This window comes from Branchiostoma floridae, chromosome 2, assembly GCF_000003815.2.
Source record: "Branchiostoma floridae strain S238N-H82 chromosome 2, Bfl_VNyyK, whole genome shotgun sequence".
Lineage (NCBI taxonomy): Eukaryota > Metazoa > Chordata > Leptocardii > Amphioxiformes > Branchiostomatidae > Branchiostoma > Branchiostoma floridae.
In genome coordinates this window covers 5871461-5887335 of record NC_049980.1, presented here as the reverse complement: position 1 = coordinate 5887335, position 15875 = coordinate 5871461, and the positions used below count along the sequence as shown (strand labels likewise).

The window sequence follows — 15875 nt, the reverse complement described above, 5'->3', positions numbered from 1 at the left end:
TGTTAACGTTCCGTATAACTCAAAAAGTCAAAAAGTCTACAGTTAAGGACAAGATGTTCAAGGAAAAGGAGAATTTAGTTGGCATTATAATCCATTTTGTGCCCTTTACTGCGAAACGGAACTGTGGTGTCTGCACTACATGTATTCCAGATGAGCATCATTACCTTTGCCAAGGTGGTTATGTTTTCATACTTTTGCATCGTGGATCATATTCCAATCATCTTTATCTAAGGGTCGTATATATAAATGTTCTCAAGTCAGCCACCAAAAACTGTCAAAAAATGACAAAACATTTAGCCGAAATCGCGTTCAAATGTCTAGAACAACATTTTCTGCACATGACAGGTACATATTCCGCAGTATTTCAAGTTAGAGGAGCATAGCTACCACTGAAGATGGCCAACTTATGCTCTAATACATGATCTTAATCAGGGCGAGCCTCGTTTTGGTGCAATGAACCAAAAATCCAAAATGGCCGCCATACCTGGAATAGTGTCTGAAATTTGGTCACGGTGCGGTCGCTCATTGGTCAACGTCTAATGAAAAGGTTGCAACTGTCGACGTTATTCCAATAGGACAAATAAATGCCAGGACACGTAATTATAGTCGTGTCGCGGCAAGCCAGGGTCGCGATAAGTAAACATCCCGTGCAAGATCGCACCTGTAACGTTCACACCACTCTTCACCACGCCACTCTAGATCTTTAATAGCCATATGCGCAGACTATAACACAGAGACAACCATGTTGAACCTCCTTGTACTTATTGTACTACAACTGAACGCCCCATCTCTCGGTACGTACGTAGTTCAAAATCTTTCACAATTCACCTTTATCCGCGGGTTGTCCGTTGTTTATAAAAACAGGTTATTTGGGGATATCAAGTCGACGGATGGTGTCGTTGGTTTTAAAAAAAAATCGCAATCGAACCACCGTCCGTTGCAAATATGACAATTTGAAACCACCGTCCGTGGACTTGGTAACGTTATCACTAAATACTCTTTTATTAAAAACAACTTATATAGGTTATACTGTGGATTAAGTCGAGCTAGGGTTATGGTTACATTTCAAAATCATAGTAGACTTTCACGAAATGCTATCATTATATTCATATCATTACTCCATATTATTATGGAAAAGCCTTTTTATAGTCAGGTTGCCCAGTGGGCAACCTCAGCCAAGCGCTAGATTGCACATTTGTACATTTGACAGGGCCTTCACAGTGAAACCGAATAAGCAGGAGTCAAGCAGAACCAGCCGTAATAAAGTATTTGCAATATTCGTGCCACATTCGGGTGTGAATTCTAAATGGACCTTATATCCCCTTCACACGAGAAGAAATGAGCCCAAATGCCGTCAGAGTAACTATTTTTTGTCAATTCCTGGGTATTTGTAGTGCATTCTAAACATTCTCAATGCATTCCAGATATTCTTTTGGCCACATTCGGGCAGGATTCGAATTGGCTTACCATTTCGGTTCTCCATAGAATGAGATAAGAATGTTTCTAATAATAGGGCCTTCACACTGAAATCGAATCAGCAGGAATCAAGCAGAACCAGCCGGAATGAAGTATTTACAAAATTCGTGCCACTTTCGGTGCCATTCCGGGTGGGAATTCCAAATGGTCCTTAAATCCCCTTCACACGAGAAGGAATGAGCCAGAATGCCGTCAGGATTAAAATCCTTTTCTATTCCTGGGAATTCGTAGTGTATTCTAGACATTCTCAATGCATTCGTCGATTCGAGATATTCTTTCGGCCACATTCTGGCAGGATTCGAGATGGCTTGCCGTTTCGGCTCTCCATCTAATGAGATAAAAATGTTTCGAATAATGTTGGAATACCGTAGAATGTGGTCAGACTGCAGTTAGAATAGTTAGAATACAATTAGAATCCACTATCAATGCCATTCGATATTTTTATAATTCGAATGCACCTCAACAGTTTTTGACATGCCAAAAACTTTCGAGCCAGCCAAAAGAACGGGGACGAATACCTGGAATGCAGTAAGAATGTTTAGAATACAGTACGAATTGCCCAGAATTGCCAGGAATAGTAATTTTTTATTATTCTGACGGCATTCCGGCTCTTTCGTGCTCTCGTGTGAAGGGGGCTTAACGTTGGAATGTCGTAAAATGCGGTCATACTGCAGTTAGAATAGTTAGAATACACTTAGAATACACTTTTAATACCGTTCGATATTTCTCCACTTCAAATGCACCTCGAAAGTTTGTAACATGTCAAAAACTTTCGGGCCAGCCAAAAGAACGGGCACAAATAGCTAGAATACACTACGAATTCCCAGGAATAGAGAATAATGTTCATTCTGACGGCATTTCGGCTCATTCTTGCTCTCGTGTGAAGGGGCCTTTAAGCCGTCACAGGTCGAATGCACGAGCTCTAGGTCTGCAAGTGAATTGTAATAACTTAAGATTTGGACACGAGTTCAAAGATTCCATAACGTCCTTGTTCATGGTAAGAAAATTCACACACGGAGGAAAAATGTCTGGCGGGCGAATTTCACTGAACAGCCCTGAACGTTGCAAAGAGGCCTATTTTTATCATTTTTGGGGCCTTTTTTTATGTATTGGATCGTTCCATGACAAATGAAATGGGCTCTCGCTTTTTACGTAAAATGTAATGGTGTTTTGAATCAATTTTTACTGTTTACAATTTTTATTGTATTTTGCATGCATGTATCATAAATACTGAAGCGTTAATTAATTGACTGAATAGTCTATGACGGTGGCGAGAAAAAGCCACAACCCACTTCTGCCAAATGTTTTTATTTTTGTAAGGCCACACCAATTTATTTGTTGTTTCTCGGATTTTCCGACCCTATTTTTTCTGATTTGAAAAAAAAAAAAAAACTTTTCACACCTCGTGTTGACAAAATTTACCTGCCTCTCCTTTCTCAAATTAACTATGGGCCTCAAATTCCAGTAGCTGTACGTGCCTATTTTGAACGGTACTTTTATCATTTTTCTTTAAACTTTAGACTTTGCTACCAGGGACCCCCTAAATGTTGAAAGTTTAGGTTTTCCTGTCCGATCTGTCCTACCCACGACTTTTTGAAAAGTTTTTTTAATTTTTTTTTCGACCGACCGACCTTTTTTTCTGAAAAAATCCGAGAAACAACAAATAATTAGGTGTAGCCTAACGTTTCATGTGCCTTTCTCCACTTTGTACGTCTGTCCGAATAAGGCCAACTCTGCGGCGGTACCCTGACCGGCTCAGGGGGAGAAGTGACGTCACATGGCTTCCCTAACTACTACTTGCACAATCAGGTAGGTTTTTAGCGACTCACTCAACATAAATCTACTTTTCTAGAAAAAAAGCTGTAGCTGAAGAAAAGAAGACACTATAGGATGAATCAGAAAGGTGGGTGTTAATGCTGAAGGGTATATAAAAGATATTAGCAATAATAATAATAAAATCATGGAAAAATACCAAACAGAAACTTCGCAGGCATATGAATTTTGCACTCATCTTTAGATTTAACCTATAAAAATGGCGGTCACGAAATTATTTCGTCAGAATTACGTCACGGAAAAGAGCACTATAATTTGGCGTCTCGCTCCCAGGACTGTACCTGGGTGATCGAGGCACGAGGCGGGCGCGCAAGCGTCACCTTCCTGGACTTCGAGCTGGAACAGCCGGCAGGGGGCGCTTTTGGCACGTGTCGTTACGACTACGTGGAGATCCTATCGTCTGGAGAGTCCCTAGGTGGGTGATTATGACAGCGCGAATAAAATAGTCAATTTAACTAGTTTGGGATTTCTTCTAGACAGGGACATTTGTACTCCACTAAGGGACTAACCCTGTACGTGCAAACGGCATATGCATACTGTATTAGTCATAGTAGCAGAATTATTGAAAACAGGCTTCTGATATAATTTTGAACTTTACAACCGTACACAAAAATAAAGCCTTTACCAACAATCTTTCGATCAAGTTGTAATGACCAAAAGCCGCTGATCCTTTTCGAGTTGTAATGACCAGACCGAAGGGTACGTGTCAAAGGTCATTGGAAGTAGGTATCGGCCCCCGCCTCGTACTGATCGAAAGATTGTTGGTAAGCACTTTATTTTTTTTGTGTACGGTTATAGAAAGATTGTATCATAATGTTCATTAATGTCCAGATGAACTTACATTCGAGTATGAAAACAGGGTTATTGTTTTTCGGTGCATCTGCCGTTTGTGGTGGTGTGTGCCCGTAGTTATTTGAATACACTGTCAGTACTGAGGAAAGAAGTGGGGAGATATGTATCTTAATCATTACCTGGATATCTAACATTTATCGATGTAAAACGTACGGGCGTTATAATGCAGGTATATACTGTGGAAACATGAACCCGGGCTCGGCTAGTTCGGATGAAATGCTCGAGGTCCGGTTCGTCAGTGATGCGACCTTCAACGCCAAAGGGTTCCGTTTCACCTATAAGGTGCAGGGAGCAATAGAAGAGCCCTCGTGCGGAGGAGTCCTGAACGACACCTCTGGGGTCGTCACTTCACCAGGGTAACGAATATATATATTTACAATCATCTTTGAGAAAAAAATTACGCCACCTTCAAAACTTCATGATTGTGCATTGTATAAAGAAGAGAATATGCAGTATCAAAAAGTATCCCCCCAAGCAAACTTCAGATAAACCTAAGCATGAAAGTTCATCTGTGTTGGTAAATGACATTATGGACAAACTAAACTTCACCTAACCAACACCAAAATTGATTGGGGGACTTACTCAAAATTTTCAGCCTTGTTCATGGAATGGACCCGTCTACTGTAGCCTCCGGACGTGACGTCAGAGGGTCGTAAATGGGTCTCTGTGTCGCCCTCCGTCCGGAAGCTACAGTAGACGGGTCCATTCCGTGAACAAGGCTGAAAGTTTGGTCCCAATCAAATTTGGCGTTTGTTAGGTAAAGTTTAGTTTATCCATATTGCAGGTAAACCTGCCTGCCTATTGTTTGACTGATTAATTTCTGCAGGTATCCAGACGAGTACGACAACTTCCTGGACTGTACATGGACCCTGCCGGCTACAGGTGTGCCCGTGACCGTGACCTTCACTCATTTCCAGACGGAGACGTCATTCACCGGTCTCACCACCTGTCGGTACGACTGGGTGGACATCTACGAGGACGGCACGCAACTGGGTACGGTGTTTACGTCACGTAAAGCACCACTAAAAGGGGGGTGTCACACGAGGGTTCTGGTTTAAGGCCCACTTCCCACTTATCTGAGCTTTAGCCTCAAATAAAGTACGGACCTTGACTTACCGGATCGCGGAAACAACAACTTTCAAAAAGCACCCTTTGGATTTGAAAAAGTGCGTACTTTAATGAAGAAAATACGGTATCGCCCTGTTACAACAGGTCGCTGGTGTGGTACGGAGAAGCCAGATGACGTCACGAGCACGAGACCACTGAGAATCCGGTTCCGGAGTGACGGAAGTGTGGGGGATCGGGGGTTCCGGTTTGTATACGAGTACCGGGTGAGCGTAATTACCTAAGGTTATGTTTTTGTTTGGCGTGTGTGTCTGTCCGTCTGTCCGTCTGTGAACAGCATAACTCGCGAAGCCTGATGATATCCTGATGATATTTAGGTGGGTGAGTAGAAGTTGGAAAAATGAAGGTCAAGTTCGATCATTAGCCCTCTATAGTCTTGCTAAGATACTGCAGCGGAACTTCTATTTTTTATATCTCGCGCGTGTTCTGGACATGCTGTGGTCGTGATTTTTGGGTGGTAGATAGCCCTTTGGGAAGAGAGAAAGTGCTATACGTTTCGGCACCCTAGCGGCTTTTTTGGAATTGCTGGTGCCGGTTCCTTTGAACCTTTGGTCGGGAATAACTCGAGAACGTGTTGACGGATCGTCATGATTTTTGGTATGTTCTTATCATCTTTCCATGTTCTCACCTCCAACAATGAATGTCTCCTCCTGGCGGAGTATATTGTGGTTGGTCCTGTTCGTGCATTCGCAGCTTTGTCCCACGTCCCCTTTGCTGCATTCGAAAGTAGTCTGGAATCTCGCCTGCCCGCATGTGCAACAAGATGCAAGTCGTCTGTTTAAAAATCTGATCCAGGATACTAACTCTGGTTCACCTTAATACCGCAGGTAACCTATATCCGTTGTACTTATAATAATGGATGTCATGTCAACGCACGGTGGTTTTTGACTGCGATACTTTCAAAACACAACAAATCTGAAACCACCGTCTGTCGACTTGATATCCCTGTATACCATGTTTTAGATACCACGGATATAGGTTACCGCGGGGATAAAGGTGAACTAGCTTTTCATATATCCCTGTTCTGTCCTCAGCAGCCGATTGAAGAAACAACGACAACAGTACCACCGTCCAAACTACCGGAGACTGAACCGACACAAATTTCAAACACCGAGGGGACAACCTCCGAAGTAAGAAAGGAAGTTGCCATATATACACTCCCTTTTTAGTCACTCAACGATAATTTCTTGAATTTAGTTAGAAGGCATAAATACATAATGAAAGCTTTAAGACGCGATGATATCATAACTTTTATTTTGTTTTCAGTGATATCAATATTCATTCGTCGACCGAGGAACAGCTTTGAGTTGAATATGAGCCCTACGGAAGAGCACACAGACAACGAACATAGTTCAAGAAGAGTGCAACGACGCTATGCCTTTGGTTTCGCCTATCAAGCATTAAAACCCAGAGGAAACAAAAATCATACATTGTCATTATTTTCATTCATTGTGGTTTTATTTACTACAATTAGACCCACCAACACACCAAAAAATCACGACCATCCCTCAACACCTGTGTTAGTTATTCTCGTCCAAAGTTTGAACCAAAATCGGCGACTGCAGTTCCATGAAAAGCTGCTAGGGGGCTCAAACTTACAGCACTTATTCTCTGCAGTAGGAGCTATTTTCAGGTTCGTGATAATTACAGGTTCGCGATAAGCGAAACCTGTTCTGTTTTTGCTTCCGTCTATGGGCGCCGCCATGTTGAATTTTGACGTGGTCATCAGTAACCAATGGTCAGTCCTGTTTCCAGTGACATCACAGCCTAATCACTTAAATCGAAGCGGCGGCAAAAGACCAATTTTATCGGAAAATGAGAGTGTGAAGAGTACAGGGGCGTCGTTACCTGTGGAGTAAGGTACCAGGGTAGTAAGAAAGCAGGTATGGAGGACTTTTTACTGTATACACTTCAACACTTATGCCATACCAAGCAACTGGATATGATTTTGTCAACGTGTGCCACATGTTGGGCAGGTGTCTGAAGGACGGTGGCAGGTGGCTCAAGGACTGCGGAAGGTGACTAAAGGGCCGGGGCAGGTGGCTGAAGGACGGTGGCAGGTGGCTCAAGGACTGCGGCGGGTGGCTCAAGGACTGCGGAAGGTGACTAAAGGGCCGGGGCAGGTGGCTGAAGGACTGCCGTAGGTGGCTCAAGGACTGCAGAAGGTGACTAAAGGGCCGGGGCAGGTGGCTGAAGGACTGCCGTAGGTGGCTCAAGGACTGCAGAAGGTGTCTGAAGGGTCGAGGCAGGTGGCTGAAGGACTGCGGCAGGTGACTGAAGGACTGCGGCAGGTGACTAAAGGGCCGGAGCAGGTGGCTGAAGGACTGTGGTAGGTGGCTCAAGGACTGCAGAAGGTGACTAAAGGGCCGGGGCAGGTGGCTGAAGGACTGCCGTAGGTGGCTCAAGGACTGCAGAAGGTGACTAAAGGGCCGGGGCAGGTGGCTGAAGGACTGCCGTAGGTGGCTCAAGGACTGCAGAAGGTGACTAAAGGGCCAGGGCAGGTGGCTGAAGGACTGCCGTAGGTGGCTCAAGGACTGCAGAAGGTGACTAAAAGGCCGGGGCAGGTGGCTGAAGGACTGCCGTAGGTGGCTCAAGGACTGCAGAAGGTGACTAAAGGGTCGAGGCAGGTGGCTGAAGGACTGCGGCAGGTGACTGAAGGACTGCGGCAGTTGACTAAAGGGCCGGAGCAGGTGGCTCAAGGACTGCAGAAGGTGACTAAAAGGGCCGGGGTAGGTGGCTCAAGGACTGCGGCCAAAATTTTTCCCAAGGGCCCGAATTTTAGAGTGAGCAAGGCAACCCAAAAAAGAGGAATACAACCGATAGATAAAACTTCACCGGATATAGTTAGTTATGTGATCTGTTCAAACGTTGTGCAATTAGCAACTATTGTAGTTTTTCTTCAGTCATATGATTTATGATAAATTAAATGTAGGCTCCACAAAATATGATAATAGTGGAGTTATTGTCGTATACTCATAGAGAGACAGTTTTTTTAAGTGCTGAAAATAACTCAAGGCCAAGTACACAAAAGACCTAACTGGTATCCTTATCGAATCAATTATCCGTCTACTTTTGATTCATTGGGTCTTGTCATCAATGATTGTAGCGCCATTCTGTCCACCACCCAAAGCCTTAAGATCTCTTTTAAAGTTGAAACATGGCTTTCCTTGCCACCTGTGCTTAAGGCTGTCCGTCGTTGTCGACGACGACGTCACATCAGGTTGCCACCTGCATGCAAGGTGTCATTAACTATTTTGCGCTTGCCTTACAAGTTACGACAGAAACTTATAGTGGTCTTTATGACAGACCACACAACCAAATGGCACTAATTAAGGGGTCACACAAAGGAGTGCAAATACTACATGCATGATTTACAATCTAAGACCATCCTTTCTATCAACTAAAGCTATATAAAGCGTGGATTGCTCGGGAACGCGTCAGTCTCTAGCTTCTTACAGTTGGGATCAGTCACGACGATAGACGAGCACGGAGTCGAGTATCTCACCATGAAAGCGCTTGGCCTACTGATCGTGTTGGTTGTAATTTTCAGCCGCGGTGACGCACAGTTTCCGCGGGTGTGCATCAGCGACGACTTATTGGAGATCAAAGAGTGCTGCCCCATTCCGCAGGGCTTCACCGAGCCGTGTGGTGGGCCTGGGCGGGGGCACTGCAACGACACCCACATTCCCGACGTGGAAAACTCCGTTAGGATTAACGAGTACGAAGTGGACGACCGGCGCCGCTGGCCTACAGTTTTCTTTGGAAGGACCTGCGCGTGTGAGGGCAACTTCATGGGATACGACTGTACCAGGTGCATCTGGGGATACAGTGGGGACGACTGCAGCATAAAACAGAAGCCAGCTGTGCGAAAGAACATTCTGAATCTTAACGATGAGGAGAGAAGCAAGTTCCAGCGCTACTTTAACAACACGAAGTACACTACCAGTGACTTCGTTTATGCTCTGGAATTCAAAGAAAACATCAGGGGAAGCCAAGACTTCGCCAGCCTCTCTGTGTGGGACTTCTTCATGGCAACGCATTACTACGCCAGCCGAGCAACCATGCCACCCGCCAGTGCAGGTATTGATACTGTTTGGTTTGCTTCATTATTTCACCAGACAAACTGATCATATTCACATTGCACTGAATTGCACTACTACAGTTACTTCGACAGTAACTAATAGAAATGATCAATTAATTGCATTGCACATGTGTTAACATCCCTTTAAAACTGCAAAGTTGTTCACGATATTTTGAGAGACGAACACATACAATTATTTTACGTACACCAGGAATAACACTCACTCACTCACTCACTCACTCACTCACTCACTCACTCACTCACTCACTCACTCACTCACTCACTCACTCACTCACTCACTCACTCACTCACTCACTCAATCAATCACTCACTCACTCACTCACTCACTCAATCACTCACTCACTCACTCACTCAATCAATCAATCAATAAAAAATTTAGGAATCCTTTTTTGCGCTCGTATAAGTTTTTGGATGTCAGAGATTTCGTCCGTTAACTCAAGTTAGTGTTGTATGACTAAGAATTAAAGATTCAGAGTAGACATTGAATTTCTTTTTTTCAATTTTGATATCAAATCTAACAGAAATCTGTAAGGAGAAAAATGAGTGCTTCCTGGACTTCGCGCACGAGGGTGTCGGTTTTCCCACATGGCACCGCGCGTACGTGCTGGAGTTTGAGCGGGCCGTGCAGGAAGTCAACGACGACTCCGACTGGACCTTGCCGTATTGGGACTGGAGCGCTGCGGAGGACAACCAGTGCGACATCTGCACCAACGACTACGTCGGCAAAAACGACCCGGACGGCAACCTGGACACGGGGTCTGTCTTCGCCAATTGGGAGACCATCTGCGTTGACCTACCCTCGTTTGACGAAGCCACCAACAGGACCCACACCAAACCGTGCAATGTGACGGAAGGGACAGGAAAGCTGAAGCGAAACCCTGGGAACGCGGATACGGACAGCCTCGGAGAGTCAATGGCCAGGCTGCCCTATACAACCGAGGTGGACTTCGCCCTTCGTTTCTCTACGTACGACACGCCTCCTTACGGCAGGATCTCCGACTGCAGCTTCCGGAACCTGCTGGAGGGGTATGCCGACACCAGCACCGGCAAGAACCGGCAAACCACGTGAGCAAATAATTATTTCTACTTTTTATCAACTTTTTCAATTTTGCATGGCACAATGTCGCTAAGGTTCAGGTCAGCATACACGTCTTTTGTTCATTGGAACAACATATAAGGAAGTAAGTATGGGGTATCGTAAGTCGTACGTTTAACAGTTCTCTATATAGACCTGGAACCTTAGATGGTAACCCGTACGTGTCATAGTTGCACGTTATAAAGAAGCTGAAAATCATTGAAGGAAACATTCAGTGAAATGTCATTATTTGGTATTTGGTATTTTACTTTCAAATATGTTTATCGCAGATGTTACTTAAGGGTTAATGATCCGCCCCGAGGTGTATATGCTTCGCCCACTCGGTGGTTTTATTCGGTGGTTATAGCAAAGGACCAGGCGTTATGACACCATGCTGGCATGCACACCGAGGAACAGGCGGGTCATTAACGTTATTATCATATAGCCTACCCAAACTTGCAAACTCCTGTATGACGCATAGATCCCTTGGTACTATACAGTGTGAATTCCTTTGTCGAATTTCTAAAAAATTCACATTTGTTCTTTGGTACATTTTTGTAAGGAGATTACAGATTGCATTTTGAAACCATGATTCCCACAGAAGATATTCAAAAACATTGCAGTCTTTGGCTTTTTAGAACAACAAAACTCAATGTTAACAGAAGGAGCCATTTCCCCCTTGCAGTCTGTACCTATTCCCTTTGCTCTGCCATATGTTTTGCTCCTTTTGATTGGACAATACCTGCATATCCCTTACTTATCGCTCCTTCTGGTTTGTCAGAATGAATCGACACCGGCACCGGTGTCAATTCGCATCGACACTGGTGCCAGTGTCGATGCAAATCAACACCGGTGCCGGTGTCGATTCATTCTGACAAACCAGAAGGAGCGATACACACCGGCCTGGCCGGAATCTATGTGTTACGGCGTCATAATCAACGTGGAGCGGGGCCTTCTGATTGGTCCGCGGCGACTGGCTATATGATAATGTAGGTTCATGATCAGCTATGCCATGGCTGTTCGCGTAGATATCGCTCAACTCTGAGTTTCCTCCCTTTACAGAACAAACGGTACAGTAACGGTTCCTGGAGCTCACACCCTGCACAACCACGTGCACATTTACCTGGACGGCACGATGTCTGATGTCCCCTCCGCAGCGAACGACCCCATCTTCTTTCTGCACCACTGCAACGTCGACCGCTTGTTCGAGACGTGGATTCGTCGATACGGGTGAGTGTTCTTCTCTGATAAAATGTCTCCATTTCGTTTTCGTGCATGAGGGTGAATGTTGTGTCAAAGATATGTGATTGTTGGCAAAGATGTGTGATTTTCCGTATTATGCTTGGGTAACATTTGCACCGGTGCCCTCAGCATACCGCGGGTGTAGGAGTTCCTCTCGTAACGGGTAGGTTACGGCGTTTCTTTGTTACTGGGTCCCTGGTTGATTTTAAATCCGATTTTAAATCAACCCGGGGCCCAGTCGTGCCCAATATACCCCGGTAACCACAGGGTGTTGCAAGGACCGCATAGGGGTCACACCCTAAAGTGGCAACCCTTTTTCCTTATTCCGATTGTGACCGAAGCATAAGAAGGATGGTGACCCAGGAAGTCTTCTAATTAATGTTATAGTATGGAAGGAAGATCAGGTACCACAGCCGGCGTATTGACACTGCAGTTCTTTGCTGATTTACGCAATGCGTCCTGATTCCCGATGGCTTCCGTTTAGCTAAGGGCACAACCCGCCGTACATGCAAATACGTGCTGTCTACGTGTCAAAACATGGGCAATCTTTTGGGATCCGTAAGTGGTAAGTATCCCCTCCGTACGAACTCGTAGGGAATCCGATGGATTTTGGAGCACGCAGACACGCGGTAGAACTTTACATGCAGGCAAAACTTTGTGTGCCGTGCGTTGGCTACCCCCTCCCTGCTCTTGCCAATCGTTTCCCACGTTTTCAAAAATACGTGGCGGACGTGGCCTCCCCCAAAAAACGTACGGACAAATTGCATGTACGGCGGGTTGTGCCCTTAGCTTTAGCAACATCATTCAACGTCCGATCTCAAACCAACTATGCAGCCTGCTATGGAGGCTAGCCGAAAATGTGTACATTAGGGGTGGGTACCGGTGCGATATCCCGGTACAAAACCAGTTTTGCTGGGCCTGTCCAGAGAAAAACGGACTTGAAAAAATCAGTGACCGGATGTTAGACCGATTAGAAAATGAACAGATTATACCGACAGACCTTCACGTGTTTGGGGGCTTACAGGTCGAAGAAACTTAAGACCAAGAGCGAAGTAGAGGAGAGTTTCTACGGCCAAACTTGGTCTAAAGCAGAGGCAGTTAGTATTGTTTAAATGAAGATAGAATTTAAAACGCCAATGGACGTCGGGTACTTTAAACAGAATCATTTGTAGTGAAATTGACCATTGTTTTGAGCATCGCCCATTCATAAGTTTATACAGGTTCAGGTCTGGACGTACTATCTAGACCTGACCGTATGGACCTGACCCGTACCTGTACCTGAATTTTCTGTACCAGTACCCACCCGAGGTAAACATTACTATATATCAACATTTATCCAGAACCCACAGTAAGGACTCGGCTCAGCCGGAGAAAGTTTGATTGATTGATTGATTGATTGATTGATTGATTGATTATTTAGGACCAATGATTTGATCAACAATCAACCGGAGACAGGTGCCTCGCCCGGCCACAGCCGCAATGAGTACATCGTGCCGATCTTCCCGCCGTACAGTCACGCCACCATATTCAAACGATCCACGGAGTTAGGATACGACTACCAGGAGCTTCACGAAGAAGGTAGGGCATTTCCTTCTATCATAATGTGGAATTTGGCACACTGAGTTGGATATCTACTTGCATGCATGTAGCCTCATTCACTGGCGTCTCTAGGGCCTTGGCGGATGTTGTTGTTTTTTTTTGGAGGGGGGGGTGAGGTGGCGGAGGCGTCGATTTGCGATTTTTATGAGGGAATACGACGGGAAAGGATAATATGCCGGGAAAGGAAAAATGCCGGGAGATAAATATATACCGGGGGGAGTGTACCGGCCCTAGCACTCCCCCGGTATGTATTCCTCTCCCGGCATTTTTCCTTTCCCGTCGTATTGCCGGATAGAAATTGCGAATCGACGCCACCCACCCACCTCACCCAAAAAAAAAACTTCCACCAAGGCCCTAGAAACGCCGGTGAAGGCGGTTACATTTTTTTGTTTGTTTGAACCTTTATTTATTCATGAAAGCTCAAATCGGCATGCAGGCCGCTTTTCATTGAGGTCATGAGGGAAGAGGCAAGGGTCAGACAAAGTATATAACAGAGATACATGCATGCAGGATGTCGGGTTGTCCGCCCGGTTGGGTGGCTATACTTGCAGTGACACCGGTACCCCTGCCTTATGCTTAGGTCACAATAGCGCCGGCTCCGAAACCACAAATTTGTCTGAGTCGAGTGCCGTATACGCGGGTGGGGGTGTTGTGGGTGTATTCACGATTGGATCGCGACGTCTATTCATTGTCGAGTCCCCGGGCCCGGGTTAATTTTAAACTTAATTCCGAGTTTTAAAAAATACTGGTCCCGCCCGCGCGTCCCACGGGGCCACGTATATAGGGCCGGGTCAAGCCCAAAAGTGACAAAAACAGCCCGTGAACTTCTCGACAGCACCCCTTTTTTTCCAATTATGACCTACATATTTCATCATGCACTTCGCTTGTAGTCAGAAGAGCAGAAGCTATAATTGTAACATTGTATCTGATTGCGCACTTCATATCTATAACATTGAAAACGACGAAGTCCTATAACGGTGGTTATGGGAACTGACCATGAATTATGGCACCGTATACACCTCCAGGCGGGGCATTAACCCTTAATTATGTACCTCCCCTGTAGGGACGGATGGAGGAAGCGACATGGGAGAGTGCGGCGTAGCGGCACAGAGCGGCGTGTCTCCGCGTGTGATCGGAATGGCAGTTGGCATCACCTTAGGGCTTGTGCTTCTTGCGGTTGCCGTTGTGTTGTTTATCCTATACGGTCCCAAAATGCCACCGCGTCAGGTCGAAGACACAGGCACGGAGATGTCCGTGCAGACATGAGCAGAACAACTTTTACCTGAGGCCTTCTGGGGCCTTCAGGCCGATGTTGGGTGAAAGATTGTAAACTTTTTTGATGGCCGACATTCTGTCTCAGTCCCACACTGTGGCTAACTAACAGACACGGCCATCGGAAAATGCTACGACCATTCACCCTAACATCTGCTTGTGGATTTGTATAGTACAATATATGTAATAATTCAAGTTGCTATACATTGTCGCGCAATGTTATACCATGCACACACAAAGAAGCAAGCAAGCAGACAAAGGCGAATGAGATGTAGCCAAGTAATTTAGAATAGTTTGATTTATTTAGAATATTTTGAGTTAACCCTATTCAGACCGGGCTTTTTTGGTCATCCCTGGACCGGGGGGGGGGGGGGCTTTTGAGGCCCTCCACTTCTAAGTCCTATAACTCTAAAACGACGTGCCGTAAGGCCACCAAATTTTTAGGACATAATTTCGACATAATATCTGAGAAGTACGTGATGTTTGATGCTACGTTGACGTAAGATGACGTAATTATGACGTCATTAATTTGATTATATTGGCCAAACCCATGAAAAATGGGTATTCTCAGAAAACTTCAAGTTATGCTACAAAAATGTAACAACAAGTGCAGATAACAGAATAATAATGTTTATTACGACTTGCGTTGCCAATAGCAACATCAATGACGTCAATATGACGTCATAACATGACGTCATGCACATCTAAGATACGAGTTGGGCCCCGCCATATTATATCCACCACCTTGAATTTTGAAAAATACAATTTTTGCAACAAATAATCACAAAGGGCAATGGAAATAGACTAAATTCATTCATTTAGATGGTTTTTGATGAAAAATACCAGGTAGTTACAAATTTTAAGGGATAATTAGCTTGTTATTATTGATCTGGCCATTCGGTCCGCCATCTTGGATTTTGGGCTGATGACGTCATCAAATTAGCATAATTTATGCATATACAATTATGAAAGATATGCTGAATAATATAAGATTTTATTGATGTAACAAAATCGCAGTAATATAGCAAATAAATGTGAAAAATACATAGTTAGAACCAAAAATATTGATTTTTGGCAAAACTGCCTGTCAACAAACGGTTGCCATGGCAACAAGAAAAATGGAAATATTTGTCGAACTTCGTAAAATTGTTGCCAACAATATTTTAGGAAAACTCACCAAATTTGGTGGCTCTAGCGTTCTGGCGTTATAGGACATCGAAGTTAGCGCGGGCCTCAAAAGCCCCCCCCCCCCCGGTCTGAATAGGGTTAAACATTTGGAAGTAGCGACTGCTCTGCGAC

At 44.9% G+C, this 15875-nt stretch overlaps 2 protein-coding genes across 3 annotated transcripts; both read left to right on the top strand.

The window, feature by feature from the left end:
- The first annotated feature begins 626 nt into the window (after positions 1-626).
- Positions 627-6693, top strand: LOC118410208 (CUB domain-containing protein 2-like). Of its 2 annotated transcripts, none has more exons than XM_035811765.1 (8): positions 627-794; positions 3203-3285; positions 3583-3724; positions 4331-4517; positions 4988-5154; positions 5374-5492; positions 6324-6416; positions 6553-6693. In XM_035811765.1, exons 1-8 carry the CDS (start codon positions 743-745, stop codon positions 6553-6555), a joined length of 846 nt encoding a protein of 281 aa, XP_035667658.1. In that variant the 5' UTR covers positions 627-742; the 3' UTR covers positions 6556-6693. The 2 variants fall into 2 exon arrangements, with proteins under 2 accessions (XP_035667658.1, XP_035667657.1); XM_035811764.1 differs by having other exon boundaries at positions 628-794; positions 6321-6416.
- A 2070-nt stretch (positions 6694-8763) lies between these two features.
- LOC118410197 (tyrosinase-like) lies at positions 8764-14866 on the top strand. The gene is made up of 5 exons (XM_035811746.1): positions 8764-9366; positions 9910-10453; positions 11526-11693; positions 13126-13283; positions 14368-14866. The coding sequence occupies exons 1-5, from the start codon at positions 8793-8795 to the stop codon at positions 14568-14570; spliced, it is 1647 nt and encodes a 548-aa protein (XP_035667639.1). The 5' UTR covers positions 8764-8792; the 3' UTR covers positions 14571-14866.
- The last annotated feature ends 1009 nt before the right edge of the window (positions 14867-15875 follow it).